This window comes from Trematomus bernacchii, unplaced genomic scaffold (assembly GCF_902827165.1).
Source record: "Trematomus bernacchii unplaced genomic scaffold, fTreBer1.1, whole genome shotgun sequence".
In the NCBI taxonomy this organism is placed as follows: domain Eukaryota; kingdom Metazoa; phylum Chordata; class Actinopteri; order Perciformes; family Nototheniidae; genus Trematomus; species Trematomus bernacchii.
This window is the reverse complement of record NW_022988050.1, coordinates 1,460,719-1,481,133: the sequence shown is the minus strand read 5'-3', so window position 1 is coordinate 1,481,133 and position 20,415 is coordinate 1,460,719. Positions and strand designations below refer to the sequence as shown.

The 20,415-nt window shown below is 41.6% G+C and overlaps 3 protein-coding genes across 3 annotated transcripts in view; 1 reads left to right on the top strand and 2 right to left on the bottom strand.

The window, feature by feature from the left end:
• Nucleotides 1-120: 120 nt before the first annotated feature.
• Nucleotides 121-2,486, bottom strand: pgp (phosphoglycolate phosphatase). The gene is made up of 2 exons (XM_034119421.1): nucleotides 1,565-2,486; nucleotides 121-887 (listed from the first exon to the last, which is right to left on the bottom strand). The coding sequence occupies exons 1-2, from the start codon at nucleotides 2,163-2,165 to the stop codon at nucleotides 562-564; spliced, it is 927 nt and encodes a 308-aa protein (XP_033975312.1). The 5' UTR covers nucleotides 2,166-2,486; the 3' UTR covers nucleotides 121-561.
• Nucleotides 2,487-2,939: 453 nt separating this feature from the next.
• Nucleotides 2,940-8,452, bottom strand: zdhhc4 (zinc finger DHHC-type palmitoyltransferase 4). The gene is made up of 7 exons (XM_034119420.1): nucleotides 8,289-8,452; nucleotides 7,909-8,043; nucleotides 7,708-7,781; nucleotides 7,136-7,314; nucleotides 4,629-4,754; nucleotides 4,285-4,529; nucleotides 2,940-3,572 (listed from the first exon to the last, which is right to left on the bottom strand). The coding sequence occupies exons 2-7, from the start codon at nucleotides 8,029-8,031 to the stop codon at nucleotides 3,273-3,275; spliced, it is 1,047 nt and encodes a 348-aa protein (XP_033975311.1). The 5' UTR covers nucleotides 8,032-8,043; nucleotides 8,289-8,452; the 3' UTR covers nucleotides 2,940-3,272.
• grid2ipb (glutamate receptor, ionotropic, delta 2 (Grid2) interacting protein, b) overlaps nucleotides 8,027-20,415 on the top strand; it is a 58,584-nt gene continuing 46,195 nt past the window's right edge. Inside the window, 5 exon segments of the mRNA XM_034119422.1 lie at nucleotides 8,027-8,095; nucleotides 9,254-9,402; nucleotides 12,257-12,510; nucleotides 13,202-13,531; nucleotides 14,815-14,969. Of these exon segments, the coding sequence (XP_033975313.1) occupies nucleotides 12,265-12,510; nucleotides 13,202-13,531; nucleotides 14,815-14,969 (731 nt within the window). The 5' untranslated portion in view covers nucleotides 8,027-8,095; nucleotides 9,254-9,402; nucleotides 12,257-12,264.

The following is a 20,415-nucleotide window of genomic DNA, read 5'->3' as shown; positions in this document are numbered from 1 at the left end:
TAATTTCAGCTTTATTACGGATTTGAGCAGCTATTCAGGGACAAGTTAGAGAGCACAAGAAGTAAAAAGGAAGACCTGGTTCACTTTAAAACATGAATGAAACACTGTGACTTACTCCCATTAATGTATCTGCAGTGCTTTTTTTATTTTCTGCTGAGGTGTGAAAATAAAGGTTATAATACACAGAAGGTTCAAGTCAGACACGTAGACTCAGTGCTTGTTATTTATAGACGTTAAAACAGCTGTAAACCTGAACAAAACATGTTACAACACATTATATTATGTGCTCATCCTCCTCGAGCTTGACTTGCATCACAGACAGTCTTTAAAGTACACTTTCTCTTCCCCTTTTCCCCAGGAACGGAAGATATACACAACACTGTGAATCCTTGTTCTTATGTTATAAACAATCATTAATACCATGTTAAATTGGCAGGCTTTGACATTTCCAAAATAGATAAATTATGTATATCTTAATAAACTTTGTACTAGATTTTAATCATATATATCTTAAGGAAAAAGATTCCCTTTTGGTGAGTAATGGAGTCTTTCAGTCCAGGTTCATCCCTGCAGAGCGGGCAGCAGGTCAGCGATGCTCTCCACGTAATAATCCGGCACCATCCCTTGCCTCTCCGCACAGCCGCTCTTCTGATGGGCCTCGGCGTCCTCCACCGTGCTGACCCCCGTGAGGGTGAGGAGGGTCTTCAGGCCGCAGTTGGAGCCCAGCATGATGTCCGTGTCGAGGCGGTCGCCCACCATCAGGCAGCGGCCGGGGTCCACTCCGAACTGGGAGGCCACGCAGTCGAACATGTACCGGTTGGGTTTGCCCACCGTCTGGGCCTGGCGCTGGGCGGCGGTCTCCACGGCCTGCAGGAGGCAGCCGGTACCTGAGAGGAAGAGGAGTAGTGAGGACACTTTAACTCAATCTAGCTCCTACAGCTTTAGGCAAGTTAGATTAAAAGGGGCCCTACTATGCACTTTGGGATGTTCCCCTATATGGGTTTTGTGCATGTAAGAGTTTCTCTCCCACACACTCCCCCTCGCTTTAAATTATAATGATCCCTCATAGCATTTTGGATGGGTGGAGCTTAGAAATCCAGACAGGTGAGATGCACGTGAGTTTAAGACATGTCTTTCCAGGAAGTAGACCTAATACTTATTATCTGTCACATGTTATACAGTTAAAGTCTGACTTTGTATTGAGCATGTTATGCACAATTTAGTGCATGCTTTTTGTTGTTGTTATAGCCTCAGGTCTCTGGCCCTGCAGATGTAATAGTTGGGCATGCTTGTACTTGTAAACAAGAACTATCAGATTTTTTTCATGACCTGGCCTAAAATGTAAGCTTTATATTTCCCCAACAGTTTAAGTGATGTGTGCAGAAGATCCACTAACTATTGTTAATGTGTGCTGCAGTGATTTAACCTGCTTTAACCCCCTATAATATGTGTGTGTGTATCCAGTGCCTAGTGCTAGTAGCCTACTATCAGATTTTTTTTCATGACCTGACACACAATTGAGGCCTTATATTTCACCATAAGTTTCTGTGCAGAAGATCCCTACCTGGCACGGCCTTGCCTCCCTCCAGGGGCAGCCTGGAGTCCCTGTTGGTCCCCACAAACAGACACCCAGGCTGCTGGATCAGGTACTGCAGGGCTCTGTTCAGCTTCGTGTAGCTGAAGTGCTCATCGAACCCGACCACCACCGCCTTCACCTCGGGGTTCAGGTCCACGTTGGCCCAGTCTATCTGCTTCCCGGATATATGGTCCTCTCCCACCCCGGTCTGCTGGATCCCCACCGCCTGCAGCTCGTCTCTCATCGCGTTACTTCCGATCAGGTACACCTTTTTACCCTCCAGTTTGCACTCATTCTTCAGGTACATAGCTGAACAGTACGCCGTCCCGAACACCTCCTCTTCGGTCGCATTAAACCCCATTGTGGTCATTTTCTCCGCGTACATCTTCCTGGTCTTGGTGCTGTTGTTGGTGACGAAGAACACCTTCTTGCCGCTTTCCTTCAGCAGGTTTATGACCTGAGAGGCTCCCGGGATAGCCTGGTCCCCCCGCCAGATGACCCCGTCGCAGTCAAACAGGACGCTGTCCACCGAGTCCAGCACCGGCTTCACCAGAGCTCCGGTTAACCGGGTACATTTTGACCCAGACATTAGGGTAAACAAGAGACGTGATTTCAGGTTCAAATATGAATAACTGTTCGACAGTTAAATAGCCGTAACGTGTTGTCAGCCTAAACAAATACAATAACTGTTTAATCGTTATATAGCCGTTACAACACTTCGTGTTCCCTACCGCGCAACGTCACGGTTTGTCGCTAATGTCAGCACTACTGTTTGTAGTTACGTCCAGTTTTGTGTTAATGGTAGTTTTGTTGTTTAAATAAGTTTGTTGAGATACGTCGCTGACACAATCCTGACCTTCCACTTCGGTGTAAAAGTGTTGAAGCAATTCTGAGGTTACTTCCGCACCGGCTTAAAGGGAAAGGAACACATACAGTTCCCTTCCGGTTAAGCTCATTTACTGTTTACAACATGCTTTTTTTTTTTAAATATGCAAGAACAAATATTAAATACATTAAATACATTATATCATAATCACGTCGTATTCTAAGCTTTGATTCTAGGCTACAAAGAATTAAAAAAAGAAGCCAGGTACAGAACAACACCCAAACAACTGCACTTCCGGTCAAGCTAATGCCCTGCCCACAACACATATGTGTCTTTTCAAAATAATAACACAATTAATGAAATATGTTACATAATAACTGCGTATTCAAAACTACAAAAGTGCTTCAACAAAAAAGCCAAGCACACTGTCCCTTCTTAGCATCAAACTACAGCTCCCATTAGTCTTTAGGAAAAGTGTTCAAATCCCACTTGGATGCAAAATATATAAAGTTCACAATAAGTACACAACATTAAAAATCAGATTCGTAATGCCTTTAACAAATATTGAACAATTACAATGGCAGGACATATGCTCCAGCTTTTGAAGCATTCACACTTTAGTCAATGGCAGAACAAGAATGACAAAATATGTTCTAAATTGGCAGTCAAAATATCTAATTACTTTTGTGTTTGCTGTAAATGTTGCCAGAGCTTATTAATACAATACATTGTGTGGGAGGTAGACACCAGAGCTCGTAAAGAAATTGCTACCGTAAACTTTATTCTTTCATTCAGCAGTAGTTCTTAGGCACAGTGACCCCAGGGGGTGTACAAAAAATGCAGCATAACAACACAGACTAGTAATTTCTTTTAGTTGTCTTTTTTGTGAACAGGATGTGGAGGGAAGAAGATTTCTCCCAGGTTTCGGAGTATTCCTCTGCTGTAGTAGTTTCTTTTAGAGTGGTCTGGTGCCGGGCTGCAGAGATGGTCAGCGGTTGCAGTCGGGTGGCAGTGCTGACACACGTAACCTCGACTTTTGTACCACTCGTTGGAGGTCTGGTTCACGAGAGCCAGGTAGGAATGGAAAAGAGCATAACCAGCGAGGAGGAAGAAGACAAAGACCAGAAATCCCAACATGAAGACGATTCGGGGGAAGGTCAGGAACAGATGCTGCAGAAAGAGAGATGTGTATTTTGTAAAATGTGTAACTTTTTTGATTCTAATTTCTTTAAAAAAAAAAAATCTTTAATACTTTTTTATGTATGCTTTAGGTAACATTAAGCTGTCTTTGGCTCTTTTCGGCTGTAACAATGTAAATTTCGCCTCTGTGGATCTAATAAAGGTATTCTGATTCTGAAAGGTGTGGGGGAAACTTCTGAAGCAATGGGAGTCAGGACTCAGAGAGACACGAGGAGAGCTGGAGCTTTGATGGCAAACACTGACGGTTTATTTGGAGCTTCACACGGTTGAGATGCCACAATTAATTCTGAAGAGCCTTCCTGTAGCTCGAGGTTTTAACTAGTTCAGAGTAATAATCAACATTCTTCAATAGATAGACTAAACAGCCGAGGACACTGAATCACATTTGTTGTCGCTTATGGCTCGGGGTCATCTACACCCCGAGAAGGATGTGTTCCAGGTGTCCCACAACAATAACTATCTCTGACAGAGAGTTGCCCGGTCATAAACTGGTAAGAACAACAACTTGCTAGGGCAGCCCCTCCTTATGGGAGATAACGGCTGCTCAAGGTTGGTCAGCTGCGTCAGAGGGCGAAAGGTAAACATGTAGGGCGAAATGATTCCCTGACAAAAGGTATTACGTGTCTTGAGGTTAAAGAAAGGTAGCCGCGACATGCAGTATGTCAGCAGTATGGAGTCTCACCTGCACAACAAACAGAGGCCCTGCTGACTGCTGCTGGCCTTCCTCGTCTATATAACTGGCCCTCAGGAGCCCTGACCTCAGGACGGCGTGAAGCAGCATGTCTCCTGTTAGAACGGCCATATCGCCCGCCGCGACGCACACGCTGAAGAGGTAAAGCAGGAAGTAGCGTGTGTTCTGAGCACCGATGCAGTTGTTCACCCAGACGCAGTGGTGGTCAAAGCGTTGAACACACCTGTTGCAGACCCCTGAAACACAGACAGTGAGTATGATTCTGTATTCTAAGCTTTGCAAATATAATGCATTACAATGTTAACTATGCTGCCTGTTCATATTTCTGTTCTCACTGCAGTGTTTGGAGCGAGCCGGTTTGACGAGCTTGCAGGTTTCACAGGAGACGCCCGGGTGAAACAGCCTCCTGTCATACGGATAGATGTGCAGCTGGCTGGCGATTTTCTTCTTCGTCACTGTGCCTGCCAAGGTTGAGAGGAGAGAAAAATATAACTGCAAAATAAAAGGCAAAAAATCTCTCCAAAACGAACAAATTGATATCTCTGCACATTATTGCAAAACGGCTGAAAGTATCTACTTTGAATTAACTGGAGTCATATAAATGAATAATTACCAATTAATACTTAATTTCATGCACACCCTCAATCCACATGGCTGTATAACCAGTAGTAATATGGACTAATATTGCTTTTTTTTAGACTAAATGATCGTTGTAGGGAATTGAGCAGCAAATGTAACAGGAGTACGCATGCAAACAACACAACATTTCTCATATGAAAAGACAGATGCTTTAGGTTGGTGCCAAGAACAAAACAGACACTGTTCAGTTACTGTTCAGCTACTAACTCTGCTGCTGTGAACACCACAGTCTGTGACTCTGAAAAACGTGTTTTGGAAAACCCCTTCAGTTTTTCTCCCTTTTTCTATTGAAGCCGTTCATGAAGCCTTAACCAAGTTAGATCCTAAGAAACCGGCCGGTCCGGACAACGTAGAACCTTTCTTTTTAAAGATAGCTGCAGATTTTATTGCACCACCTCTTACTTCTCTTTTTAACCTCTCCCTCAGCACAAACACAATTCCAAAGAATATGGAAGTCAGCTTATGTCCTTCCTCTACCAAAAGGTGGGGAGGCCACTTTATTAAATAATTATAGGCCCATCTCTAAATGATCAGTTCTGGCCAAGGTTCTTGAACGCCTAGTGTCTGAGCAGGTACAGGTGTTTTTATGTAAAAATGACATCCTATGTAAACATCAGTCAGGCTTCAGAAAGCAACATAGCACCATCACTGCGACAATGAAAGTGGTGAATGATATTGCGGGTATCTTAGACAAAAAGCAGAGTTATGCAGCTCTGTTTATTGATCTTTCTAAAGCGTTTGATACCGTCGATCATCGCATCTTAAAGCAGAGGCTGGCCAGTATTGGCATATCCAGCCATGCAGTGGGGTGGTTTGTGAACTACCTCTCTGAAAGGGCGCAATGTGTTCATTTTGATGGGCTGTCTTATGAGTAAACATTTCAAATGTTTTAGGTCCACTTTTATTCTCCATCTACATCAACAGCTTAGGTCAAAATGTGGATGAAGCAACTTTACATTTTAATGCGGACGATACCGTGATGTATTGTGCAGGTCCCTCCATTAAGGAGGCTGTTGTTAAATTACAGGCTGTTTTTAATATTATTCAGACTCAGCTCGCTGAGCTTAAGCGTCTTTTAAATGTTGATAAAACTAAGGTAATGCTATTTTCAAAAGCCAAAAAGACACCGGAGACCACTTTGGATATTGTTACTAACGCAAGGACAAGTACTACAAGTGGTTGCCTGTTACAAATACCTTGGTATCTGGCTTGATGATTGCCTCTCTTTTAAACTTCATGTCAATAATCTGCTTAGAAAGCTGAGGGTGAAGCTAAGTTTCTTTTTCAGAAACAAGTCCTGTTTCTCACTTGAGGCCAGGAAAAGGCTAGTCTCTGTGACCTTTTTACCAGTGCTGGACTATGGTGATCTGATCTATATGAATGCACCTGCCCATTACCTGCTCAAGTTAGATGCCGCCTATCACAGTGCGCTGAGATTTGTTACTAACTGTAAAGTACTTACTCATCACTGTACCCTGTATGCCAAGGCAGGTCTGCCTTCACTAACTGTACGGAGGCTTAGTCATTGGTACATGTTTATCTATAAAGCCATGTTGGGTAAACTACCAACTTATATATGCTCTTTGATCTCAAAGAGAGTGGCAAGTAGCTATTGCCTGAGATCCCAGGATGTGTTTTTATTACATGTGCCAAGTGCTAGGACTGTTTTAGGTACTAAAGCTTTTATGTGCGCTGCTCCTCTAGCTTGGAACACTATGCAAACAAATTTAAACTGAGCATTTTGGTTCCCCTGCATCATTTTAAAGCGCGGCTGGATGAAATGTTATTTGATACCTGTCATTGTGAATAGGTTGTAATTTGTACCCCTGTAATTATGTTGTATGATGTCCTTTTTGTTTTCTGTTGTTTTTATGTGTAACCAATGTGCTGCAGGTCTCCCTTGAAAAAGAGATCGTTGATCTCAATGGGATTTTACCTGGTTAAATAAAGGCTACAAACAAACCAGAGTGGAAAGGGCACATTAGCCGGATCCGTTATTCCCAAGACTTGGACTCACATGAGGCCTGTTTTAGTGCAAAATGATTGATGCTATGTAGACCACAAACGTATTGCTTACAGTATATGAGTTATTAATATATCACACCTCAACACACCAGGGTTAACCTCCCTCGTCTGTCTCGTATAATATTTCCTAATATTGCAGCAAATAACAAATTACTTTGAAAGCTAGTATAATATTAACCTGGATCTCTCCTGATGCAGAGGTAGAAGCAGAGACTCTTGATAACCAGCAGGATATAAGGCACGGACAGGCTGATCAGACTGGTGTCCATATCCCTGCAGAAGCCAAACACCTCGTAGGTGAACTCTGCAAACACAGCGGCCTCTATCAGGATGTGCAGATAGATGAACATGTTGTTCCTGCAAATAGAAGCAAATGACAAAGATTGAAGGCAGATATGCAGGAGTATAACTGGAACTAAATATACACTGTTGTCTATGATATTACAGGTATATAAGATTAAATAAAAAGCCTTTATTCATTCCACATTGGGGGCATGTAGGCCTACTATTCTACACAGAGCAGCTCAAGAGTCAAAGGATGAAAGGAAAATGAAAAACTATATACACAATAAACACCTTTTGATTTATTCAGAGATGATCCAAACTGGATAAACATTGAGAAAATAAAATGTATCTATACTTTTCATAGACACATTGTGTGTAGTATTGTACAGGGAAATAAAAAAAGTGATATAAAGTTAAATCAAAAAGATATCTATTTAAAAAAAACGAAGGAATTGAACTACAAACCTTTGATGAAACAGCCTGTGTAAGGTCCTCTGTGAAAACTTCTGGAGCCATCTTGGTGTAATCGGTGCAAACACCTGTGCAGAGAATATTTGTCAGCTTTAATTGCAGTGAATATCATGTTTTAATATTGTTATAAATTAGTCAAACAGTGCCACACAGTGTCAGTTTATGGGAATACAGTCAACCTGCATCTTCTCTTACCTTTCCTACAAAGTTGAGGAGGATACTAAATGGAGTTTGCTGCTGGCCTGAGTATTTGCAAACTAACACTATACATGTCAGCACCACCGTGACGTAGACAGCGAACAGGGTGAGGAAATCCATCTCACCTGGGGGCTTCAGAGAGACAATACAACAGGTGTTAATGGTGCAAAGTCAACACGAACAGGTAGCAAACTCACCAAAAAGTTGTGTTACTATTCAGTGTATCTGCTTGTGTAAACACGACTTTTAACAAAATGATGTACCACTCCTAAAAATACCCACATGGACAAGTTGACGTTAGCATGCTAACCTAAATCAGTACCTAACGTTAGCATAGATATTCCCACTTTCTTCACCTCTTAAAGTCCTTTACTCACCTTCTTCCTTCACCTTTTAGTCTTGGTCACACATAGCTGTCTGTAAGTGTTTTATCTCACGATAACATAGCTTCTTTTGTTAGCGCTATGGACACTAGCATCCCCTTTGGTGCTCTGTAAACAATGCTACTTCCTTAGCATCGATGTAGCTAAATTCCAAGCTAACGTTTGAGGGGCTGGCTGGGTTTACCTGCTGCAGGAGGAGGGGGAGTATCTACTGTAACTCCATTTCGATATGAATGTAAAGTTTGTCTAAATATTAAAGGGCAGTGGTGGAATTTAACTAACTACACTTACTCAAGTAAAAAATGAAGGTACTTGTACTTTCCTTGAGTGATTATTTAAAACGTTAAATCTTAAATGTGCCATTCTGCATAATGAGTACTTTTGGTACTATGCTACTTTTTACTTCTACTTGAGTACAATTTTAAATGCAATAATTTTACTTGTAACAGTATTTTTAGTCTGTGGTATATTGCTACTTGTACTTAAGTGAATAATAAGAAGAGTACTTCTTTCACCTGTATTAAGGGGTTTCTTAATTCATATTCCTAACACGTTCTATGCTTACTTTAACCTCCTATTACTTTTTAAAGCTCAAAAGTAATTTATATAATTAATAGACTGTCACTGTCACTTATTTCAGGGTATCTTACTGTATATGCCTTTTCCCTGAAGACTCTTATTTTTCCACACTTTAAAACTATAGCTATTACTTATTCACTATCTTAGTCAAAAATGACAAATGACAATGATTAGGAGAAACATTGACTTTGACGCATGTATTTGCTACAAAGTTCAAACATGAAAAACAGGCTAAAGGTTATTTAATGCACACACTTCCTTCCATTTTGACTTGAAATCTAACCCTTTTGAATACCTTTATAACATTTTGGCTATAGTGCATGCTTGAATTCCCGACTATTAGTTACTTTGGCTTGTTTTTCTCTGTCATTGCCTTCCAGAGCTCCACACAATGCAACACGGCATCACAGGACACCTGTTGGGTCTGGTTGCTGACATGGCACAACACTCATATTACAGTTCTTGGTGCCGGACAGGAAAGCTTTACTCTGGAGCTCTGCATGGACATCTATGGATGCTGTTTAAAAAGGTACAGGGTGTGTTGGTGGGCCGTAGTGAGGTGTGGACAATATTATATGTTTCTTATTTTGATGTGTTTTTGGTCACAATGCATTTTTTCTAAATGCTTTCCACCTTAATTATGACGAATGAAGATGTATTTTATTTAAAGTCCCTTGTTTATAATATTTAAAAACATGACTAAAGGATAACCGATACATTCTTAAATGTATACATGATTAGGCCTGTCATGATAACTACTATTATCACTACAACTATTGTCATAAATTCATTTAGCAAGTACACATTTTAAAAGAAAAATGATCATTTGACCTGCGAATTGGTGCAAGCAAAATAACATACTATCTTGAATAAATAAAGTAAAACCACACAATGGAAACTATATAAAAAACATATTTTGGGCTCAAAATGACACTCATTAATTCCTTAAAAGCATCACGTTGGCTAAAACGTTGCTAACATTCTCATGTAAACAAACGCGCGTGCAAACACATCAGGCTATATCAATGTCATGTTCATGTTTCAAACAATAATTGGACAATGTATATACGTTGAAACCCCTTCACGATTTCTCTGAAGAATAATTGATTACAGGGGGGTTTATCAGGGTTGATTGTCTGTGATATGTCAGTTTCTGTCTTGTCACACGTGAGTAAACGTCTTCGCTGTAATGTAAGAGGAGTTTGATTGTAGCGAGCAGCATCTGTGTTGAATTATTCAGTTGAAGCCGGACTGTCTGTTCTTTATTGCACGCTTTACAACTAATGACAGTTTGAACTCCAATAACTTAGTCACTACTTTCTCATCAGCTGTAATGACTTCTCATATAAATGTATTACTGACTGCAACATGTTACCCGCTCTTATTGACACACCCTCTACAAATAATATGTCATACAATTAGTTTATCTGAGGTGCCCAATCAATCATAAATACAATCAAATACATAATAATATGTTTTTTTCAAATATCCTGCACTATATACAGTAGTTTCTCATATTGAAGGGTGAAGCTAACAAATTACATTGACATCTTCTTATTGTAATTGACAAGCTTTTGTGTATTTTCACTATATGATTATTTTTTCTATTGTTGATTTTACAGCCACACCATTTTTTTAATTGTCTACAGCCTTTACCCGTTCTCTTTATTATTGGGTACTGTTATTGGTATTGGATTTTAGCCCTTGCAGACCATTAACATGCACAAAAACCTATATAACACACTACAGGAAAGGCACAACCCCAACAACCATATTAGGGCCCCTTTAAAAAGATAGTTCTGATTCAAAGACTTTATGTACTTTCTGTCACTTGTCATAAATGTCATATTCACAATGTGTGCTTCCACTTTAGTCAGTGTCTGCATTCTTTATTTGAGGGGAGCATGTGTTCCTTCAGTATTAATGACAGGGGGGTGGAGGAGCACTGAAGATTCAGTTCATAATCCAACTAATCCCACAGGCTGAAGTCTTAAATTGCCCCCCCTCCTTCTCAATGGACGGCACATTTCGTTGTGCTCACACACGGACGGACGCACAGATTCCCAGGCATGCAGACGCTCCAATTAGTCCTCATCAGGCTGGGCTGCAGCGACTCAGAGTGATTCTGGGCCACGGGCGGTCCCTCGGAGAGCCACCTAGCCGAGAGAGCAGGAGGAGGAAAAAGACATGTTGGTGTATTTATAGAAAAATGAGGCCTCGCACAATACCCTGTTTGGGAGAGAGAATTATGAAGGAACCGAGGTGCCTGGGTGCACGCGTCCCAGTTTTCTGATTAACACTGTGCAGGCGGGCTGGCCCGAGGATGAATCAGGGAACAGGACTAATTCGTTGACACACTCGCACAGAGATTGCACTCGCTGCCCGTGCACACTCACCTTTTGCTTATGAGGACACTGCTGTGGTTTTCAGGGTGGAAGAATGGGGTATTGTTTTGAGTTTGTCACCCTTTCCGTTTGACTTGTCCTTGGGTTTTTTCTAAAGATATAACATTTAAGGAGACAGATTGGCTGCCAGCAGGCCGCCCGCTGTTTGACATTCAAGATGAAGAAGTTTTTGCAAAACAAAAAAGGCAGATACTCTATCCGACGGGGTTCTCGGTATCCATCTAAAGATTTCTGTAAGTCTTTTATCAGCTTTGTGTGATGGCTGTGGAGCAACATTAGCTGAGCCAGAGGGGTTTATATTGAATCATATTTAACAAAATCCAACATGTGTATATCTGTAATTCTGTATTTGTCATATTAGATATGTTTTTGAGAACTGTCCATGTCTCATTTTGACATTTCAGAATGCCTCTATATAAGCCAATTTGATGTTATTGATTCCACTTTTTACCTTTTACCTGCTCTGAAATCCATGCTGTCAGTTGTGTGCTCTATTATATAATTGTCATTCAACAGGATTGACTTGCAGGGAGTTAAAAAAAATGGAATTGCTGCGGGAACTTTTGTCTCTAAAGCTAATTAAGGTCACAATCCCTGCAATGACTTAATTTGATTGGCTGCTTTGGAGTTTGTGAACCAGGTCAGGGACCGCTGAGTGTGTCATGGTTCAGGGTAGAGGGTTACAGAGCCGCACTCATGAGTACATCTTGAGATGCGAAAGACAGCAGGAGGGAGAAGAGACCGGGGACAAAAACGTAGTCACTTTGAATGCAAGCAAAGGATTATTTGATCAAAAAATGTCATTTGACTTGAATATTTTGGCCAAAGTGGGTAAGTGCTTGTGTTTGAATGTCTATGCGTGGGTTTTCTTCATTTCATAGCTTTTGTCCGCAGTATAGCCAGTGCAAGACCCTTGGAAAGTCCTTGGATCATGAGTGAGGACTCTCCTATCTTACATATTTTCTCCCCCCCTTTAAGTCCTCAGCATGCCGTCGTCCAACCAGGGCTGGCCTGAGGAGTTCGGCTTCCTGCTGGGCGGCAATGGCCCCAGCTACATCCTGTCGGTGGAGGAGGGCAGCAGCGCTCACCTGGCCGGGCTGCAGGCGGGGGACCAGGTCCTGGAGATCGAGGGCCACAATGTGTCAACGCTAGGCCCCCAAGCTGTCGTGGCCATCGCCCAGACTCAGAAGAACATCCCTCCGAGCATCGGAGTGGTGTCCCGCATACAGCAGGTCTGACAGCTCCTGAATCTATCACAGCAATAATGCATAAGTAGGTTAATGCCTGTGGAGATACCGCAATATGTAACAGTGCATCTAGATTGATCCTAAGTCTTTAGGGGTTTGTTCCTAAAGGTGTTCTTCACACGCAATATGATTAATTGTATGTCCGTCACTCGCTCTGTGTGACCTTGAATCCTTGAACCCCGCATGCCTCTATGGTGAACAAAAAATGTGGAAAAGGTTTGACGAATTTAAGTACGTCGTGGCCATATTTGACAACAGAAATACTATATATATAAAACATCCCTTTTCACACTGTCACAGAAATCGTGCAGTATAATCCAATTATTATTTGTCTTATCGTATGCTCTGTATTTCCAAACGAAGTGCATATTTGCTAAAATCTTAACATTTAATACACTTCTGCACGAACAATCTCAGCTGCACGTTTCTTGTGAGAGTCTTTAGATGCATGATGTGATATGATTTTGCTGCTTTTTAAATAAGGCCCCACATTTACTTCAATACATCGAGACTCTTATTATTTTTTGGATTCATTATTTATCATAGTGGCATGTGGGACAAGCTAACATTTTGTTCAAGATAACGGGGTAAATCATTATTCAATAAGGGTCTTTTGGGGAGTTCAATTCCTTTTAATTTCAATACATTTACAATTTTTTTTCCCCCTGCGTCACAGATGGACATCATACCGGGTCCGGACGGTCGTTTTGGGTTCACCATCGTGGGAGACTGCCCCCTGCTGGTGGAGGACTGCTCGCCCTGCTCTCCGGCCGGCCGTGCAGGTCTGAAGGCGGGGGATTACGTCATGGAGGTGAACGGGATCCCCGTCCGGCAGCACGAGACGGCCGCGGCGCTGATCAAAGCCTCGCAGGGCCGGACGCTCCGCCTGGGGGTGCTGTGTCTCGGCCCGCGGCAGAAACACAGCATCAGCATAGAGGACAGTCAGGTGGGAGGAGACGGAGCGAGGCTGGACCGCAAACACAAAGCTCTGGAGTTCAACAGGAGGGTACGTTCAAACTCACAGTCACGGCTAACAGTGTAGGTTTTGAACTTTTGAAAGAACATCCATAACATTCATCTGTCTGCAACTTATATATATCAATATTCCAATTACTTGTATATAGACTATTCTGCACAATTTCTATTTTATTGTATTTACTTGCACTATTATCAGTTTTATTGTGTTGCTCTGTTGGAGGAGCCTCTGACCTAATAATTTCATTGTCATAACTACAGTGTAGCTATGTACATACTGTATGACAATAAAAGCCTTGAACCTTGAACAGTGCAGGTTAACTCCTTTTTCTGTTCAAGTTGGGTTTGACTTTGTTCTTACAAATCAATTGGTTGAATGATACAACTATTGGAAATGATCCATTAGGGCTTACCTACAGTAGATTGAAGAGTACGTAGTCTTCTAATACTTATTCAATTTTGTCTACTGATGGATTAATCAACATATCTCAAAACCAGAATTATAAAGTAGCACTGCTATAAACCTTTTGTTAACCAGATTAATTGCATATTTAGTCATGAGACCTGAAAAATTCAGTTTTGAGACCAAGGGTGTTTCTCAATGTCGAGGACGCTTGCTTGGGAGCACATGTACCTCCGAGTCAGGTCCTTCAGAAGCGAGGCAAGAATCCTTCCTAGCCTCGGAAAACAAAGAATGGTGGAACAGGCTAACAGGTGTGCAGGTGTGCGTCATATGCGAGGCCCCGCCTTAAATGGAGCGCGATTTCCGCCAAAGATTTGGAAATTGGTCCGTGCGCAAAGCATTGTGGGGATTTTAAGACCGCGGAGGATACACATGTGCATCCTCGAAATTTCTCGCTACGAAGTACGCCGGCCTCGATAGAATTCCAAGTATGCCGGACATTGGAACAGTTCTTCGGCGGCACTCGATGACGTAGTATGCTTGAAATAGTGGCTCTGGAGCATCCTTCCTCGACATTGAGAAACACCCCAAGTGTTTCATATCCACCATCTTTTTGCACACTTCAGATGTTTTCTTTTAATATGCTAAATACTTTCACATTCAAAAAATGTAAATGTGTAATATCATTCAATTCACTTGTGTAATCCTTTGAATCATTTAAACTGAGGAAATAAAAACAAACGGAGGAAGATTAAACTGTTTGGAAGGACGTAAAAAAGATCTAACCCAAACTAAAGAGCCCTTTTTAAGGCAATTTGTCTTTTTAATTGCAGATGAAGTTTGTCACAGTACCAATCAGGCTTTGAGTTGACAGCCTCCCCCCTCTAACATCACTGTCCGTTCTGCATCAGGTGGAACAGATTCTAGGTGATGAACCCGAAGTGAAAGAGAAGCTCTTCACGGCTCTGAAGCAGTACGCAGCGGAGAAGAGAGTGGAGTGGTTGGCCTCGGTGCTGCCAGACATCCTGAACACTGAAGAGCACCGACAGCTCATCTCCAACATCCGGTAAGGACAAAGCGTTTCACCTTCCATTACAATGGGTCACCAAACACAGGACAGAATGAACTGCTGGTAGAAAGTAGAGAGGTGACTTTAAAGAAGGCTGCTATCTGGATTCTAGCCATGCGTCTTGAGTCTAGGCTTTGAGACGAGGGGACATGTACCAAAGTGGCCTACTGGTAAACATAAAAAGAGATGCATCATGTGTGACTAAGACATCTGTTGTCTGAAAATTGCTTCTTCCATGTTACCCCCACTGTCTCGGTCCCATGGTACAAATCATTTTGTGCTAATTTGTATTATTTTGACTTTTAAGGCATTTGAGATATGACTCGCAGTATTGGAGGGATTAATAATTTTTAATGTCTCTCATTTTCATTGTAAATGAGATGAAAGGCCCTTTGAAAATGAATATGTACTAGTTGTAAACTGGGATGTCTCAGCAGCTCCACAATACTTCATTCAAGATGGTATTTAAAACATATTGTATTAAACATTTAATGTGTTTCCTGGGTTCATTACACCAGTCCACATTGACATTTCGATACAATTCGATTAATTGTGCAGCCCTTACTCCCCATCTACTGTATCCCACACACACACCCCAAATGTGTCATATTTCAAGTAGTGAAAAGTAAAATTATCTGCAGGTTTTTTTTGTCATAATGACGGGTAAACAGGCTTTTCCCGGTGCTCGTCCTGCAGGATGGATTAGCGCGGGGGTCTCGACCGCTGCCAGCCGCTTCAGAGCTGCGCTTTAGGTTTAGGTGGGCTCCATCTGCCACTCCACAGTAAATCCACAGTGACCCCCTCCAAGTCGCTTCATCAGTGTTAGTGAAACTCGGACTTAACTGCCCGAACTAAGAGGTTTTGTGCCGTAAATGAGTTTTGGCAACGTGAGGCGAAACTCACAGCATGGAGGTGTGTGTGATGACGAGCCACAGACAGATTTAGTTGAGTACTCGCTTCATGGAAACATAATGTAATACCGGTGGCTCTGTATCCACTGTCCCTGGAGAAACACACAACAGGTTTTGTGTGTTTCTGTGAAGTGGAAACGTGAAAAAGCACTCGGGTAGCCAGAGGATTTGTTTGCGCCAAAATCACCAGACGTTCTCTCAATCCCCAGACAGTTTGTCCACAGATTCCTCCACAAGTAGAGCCAATCAAAACCTTTTATTGTCTTACTACGCTGGCTCTCATCCACTACTACACCACATTGTTCTATTTTTAGTGGCATTAATATACAGTATAAAGCCTTTCCAGCAGTATGAGGTCAGTGAGTGCTGTGCTTACCTGAAATGACAAATGAGGCGACAGGATTTCTGTGCGCTAAATTGGTCATGAATAATTCAAACACTGACAACTTTTTTTATATTTAAGGACACTCCTATTTGCTCGAGCACCAATAACAACATTATTATTATCTCTTTGTGTTTTTTTACGATTCCCCCACCCATCCCGAACTCTTCTACCTCCCCTCCCTCTCTCTGTGTTTTTTCCGGATGGATTTTATTCTCATTATTCTGCTCACTCTCTGCATGGTGGCCGTTTTCCCCTGACACTTGGTAAAGTCCCAACATATATTTGATCCCCCTCAGAGAGCCCGCACTGAAGCAGTCTTATAGTGAAGCTGCTCACTATTTGACGGTGTAACTTAGTTTCTTTCTTTGAGCAATGGGTGACAGCTAAAACGATGAATTGCCTGGGGTGAGTATTTACTCTTTCAATTGGACTCTTAGGTTTTAGGAAATGCGTTTGTGTATTTTTGAGAGAATTTGTACATTTTTTATTGGCTTCTTTGGGTCTGCACCTGCACTGGTTTTGCCATCAGTGTAATTATGTATGTGAAGTGAAATCTGATGGCTGCTGCCGCTGATGTTTTTGCCTCCGAAATCCTCTATTCCCTCGTTGTTTTCCTAGCTTTCTTCAAGGCAATTTCGAGCCTTAAATCAGGAGTTTGTTCAGGCTGATTGTGGCCAACATTAAAATGGACACTGCAGGTTGTAACACAGTAAGTGATACAATGGCATGTGAGTGTATTTGCGTCTTTCGTGAGCAAAGTCATTAGGTTGAGTGATGCTCTGCTTCTAGGATTTAATCTCTCGCCACGTGTGTGTGTGTGTGTGTGTGTGTGTGTGTGTGTGTGTGTGTGTGTGTGTGTGTGTGTGTGTGTGTGTGTGTGTGTGTGTGTGTGTGTGTGTGTGTGTGTGTGTGTGTGTGTGTGTGTGTGTGTGTGTGTGTGTGTGTGTGTGTGTGTGTGTGTGTGTGTGTGTGTGTGTGCTGTGTGTGTGCTGTGTGTGTGTGTGTGTGTGCTGTGTGTGTGCTTGCTTATGAGCTAAATGTTGCTCCCTTTTTAAACTGAGTACTGGTTGTGTGTGTCTTCTCATTAACTCAAGACCCACCGTTTTATTTGGCTTTGAACTGAATTGTATTTATTCACATTTGCTTCCATTTGATTAGAATGTTTTGTATTATTTCCTTCCTGTTTTATTCAGTGCTGCGTTGGGATTAAGTGTTTTTTCATGTCTACTATGTCTATGTTTGGTTTGTGAAGCACTTTGAGTTACCTTTGTCTGTGAATACGTTTGATCTGATCTGATTTGACATCGCTGACACTATGGTCATTGGGATATGTTTCAAAGCAGGTGCACTTATTTAATCATCGACTTACATTCATGCATTGTAAAAGAAATGAGTGATTAGAGGGTGATCATGGTGCGTCTAAATGATCCACATAATCTGCTTTTCTCAGCTCCTTTGTCTTGACCCCACAGTGCATGTTGTGCACAACGCTTTCCGTTCCAATGGTGTTGATAATGATGGTGTTTAATCTTAACTGCAGGAGTCAGTGGAGCTCGTTCTGCAACTACTGCTGAGATGCTACACTTAAAAACACAGTCATGGTTCACAAGAGCCTCCCAAACTGCTTTTAATATGAGCACAAGCAGTACTAAAGCCAGTACATTCATAATTTAGACTGGAATAAGTTTGTTTTTTATCGTTGTTGGTAGATTTATTATCTGTGCTTTATGTGAGCTGCTTGTTCGTGATGAAGGAAGAATAAAAAACAGATAGCTTTTTATCTACACGGCTCTAAGGATGCTTATGCCGGATGGTATATCTTTACTACTACTTGATGTATAACATACAATCATGTTCATATAGACAGTATACTGTAAACCATGTTCTAGGGGATGCTTTCTAGTGACTTTGATTGATCCTTAAAAAACAAAAGTGGACGTAGTCACTGTGACGTCACCCATTGGTTTTCTAGACTACCGTTTTGAATCCTCAAGTTTGGCATTATGGCCAGCGCCATCTTGGTTTTATTTTATCCAGAAGTGACCATATTTAGACGAGAGGGTTGAGCTGGGGAAGAGCAATGCTGTCCGGGGTTAGCTTGGTTAGCAAGGTGCCTTATTTGTAATACTTTATTGAAGGTATTTACATTCCAGTTATCAGCCTCTTCATTTAAAACATTCATAAAATAAAATACTTTAACAAGAATTAAAAAACAAAAAATGTATTAACTCTAATTCACATAAATATCTTAAAGGTGGGGTAGGTAAGTTTGAGAAACCGGCTCGAGATACACTTTTTGTTATATTCCATGGAATGCTCTTAACATCCCGATAGCAATGAATATCTGAAGTGCTTTGACAAAAAATCCATAAAAAAATATCATCTGTGGAAGCTGTGGCGCTGTAAAAAGCACGACCAATCATCTGAGCCGGCCCGGCTAAAATAACTGGATGGCCTACCTGCCTGTCAGCCTTCCATCTGTGCACAGACTTATCTCGTGCCCTCATTGGTCATGTGCGCGTTCGTGTGTGTTGGAGGAGGGGCTCTGTAAGGAAGTGGCAGATTTCTTCCGGTTGTGTATTTTCAAATTCTAGCGCACTCGAGTTGGTTTCTCAAATTTACCTACCCCACCTTTAATTTTGACGCTAATATTTACTAGCAAAAACATGCTTGGAGACTCTTTTCTACAACAAAATGCTGACGAATGTTGTTTTAGCAACTTGTCAATCACAAGGTAGCAAAGTATACTCAATGCTTAATCATCTAGAGTAAATGACACCAAAGCAAATTCCTCGTGTGTGTAAACCTATTGGTAATCAAACCGATTCTGATTGTGATACATTGTGCCCTTAATCGACCAAATGAACATCAGGCTGTTTTTAAAGGTGACCCATACTTGGCGATTTAATCCATAAACCTGTCAGGAACATGTTTACAGAGTTAATAGATGAAGTGAGAAGATGGGTGATTTTCTTATAGACTTCTATTCAATCTAGCTCCGTTTTGTCACCAGTATATCTTCCCCCCTGCTGGCCAATTGAAAGAATGCAGGCTCTTTTGCACTGGTTCCACTTTTCAGATTGCAATGCAATGTAGGACACACATTCATGTCCTCCTCAGGTTTAATTATAATAACTGTGTTTTGTTTTAAATAGCAAATGTTAGGATGCTTACTAGGAAGTTTCATTATTGATTTCTTTTTTCATCACATTTAAAACCACATTAGTGTGTTTATTCAGTGGCTCAGACATGGCTGACCTTTTTTTAACAGCACCGTTTTTAATATACTTACTTTTGACATGTTCCTGGACACAGACCCAATGAGGCTCATACAGTAAAGGATTTGAAATCAGATAAATATATTTTAATCTCACTGGCTTTATCCTTACATGTGTGACCAACCACTGTGCCTTTCTTGGCAGGATACCATATCACACACTATGTGTCTAGGCATGTCATTCATTTCCCCCTCACTCACCTGGAGTCACTTGAAATGAAATGAGGTCTCCTCTTTGTAGTTTCCTGCTCGTCATTCTTCCCTTTGAGATATCTGTCCCTGCTTGCTTCCTCCTCCACAACCCTCCCTCAGATAATTATAGATCCCTCTTCTGTATAAATGAGGTCAAATCCGAGCACTCATTTAGTTTCGGAGAGTTGACGCGGAAAACTTTTTGTGATGATGTGGCTGTTTTACCCTGTGCATTTTGAGGTGAATGAATATCTGGATTTTATAATATAAAAAAATGCTGATAGCAGCAGGTAAACTCTCACAGACAGGTACCTGTGTGAGAGACAGAGACATGTTAGTGCTGTGATATGAATAGATGGCAACAAGCAGGGAGGCTAAGATAGAAAACAGAGAGAGGCTGTGTGGGATGCAACACCTACATCACTACAGAACATTTATTTATATCTCAGGAGACTTCTCATTGTAGCCGGTAGTCTGTGCTCAGGCTGCAGTGAGACACAGCAAAGCCCTCAACAACTGATCAAAACCTGCAGAGACAGCGACAGCAGGCTAAAAATACGTGCCCTTTATTTTTCAACTGAGCAGATTTGTTCCCAAAATGTGATAGCAGCCATTCCCCTGAAGTGGCAGCTACTTTAACACGAGTGTTAGCGTTTCATCTAGAAAGATGGTGTGTTT

Bases quoted from the DNA above. Each gene is read 5' to 3' on its own strand.
- zdhhc4 (XM_034119420.1), bottom strand. From the start codon at position 8,031: ATGGATTTCCTCACCCTGTTCGCTGTCTACGTCACGGTGGTGCTGACA. The intron at 7,782-7,908 runs GTAAGAGAAGAT...TTCTCTGCACAG, and splicing joins TCCTCAACTTTGTAGGAAAG to GTGTTTGCACCGATTACACC. The intron at 4,755-7,135 runs GTTAATATTATA...CAACCTTGGCAG, and splicing joins CTGCATCAGGAGAGATCCAG to GCACAGTGACGAAGAAGAAA.
- pgp (XM_034119421.1), bottom strand. From the start codon at position 2,165: ATGTCTGGGTCAAAATGTACCCGGTTAACCGGAGCTCTGGTGAAGCCG. The intron at 888-1,564 runs GTAGGGATCTTC...TCTTCCTCTCAG, and splicing joins GGGAGGCAAGGCCGTGCCAG to GTACCGGCTGCCTCCTGCAG.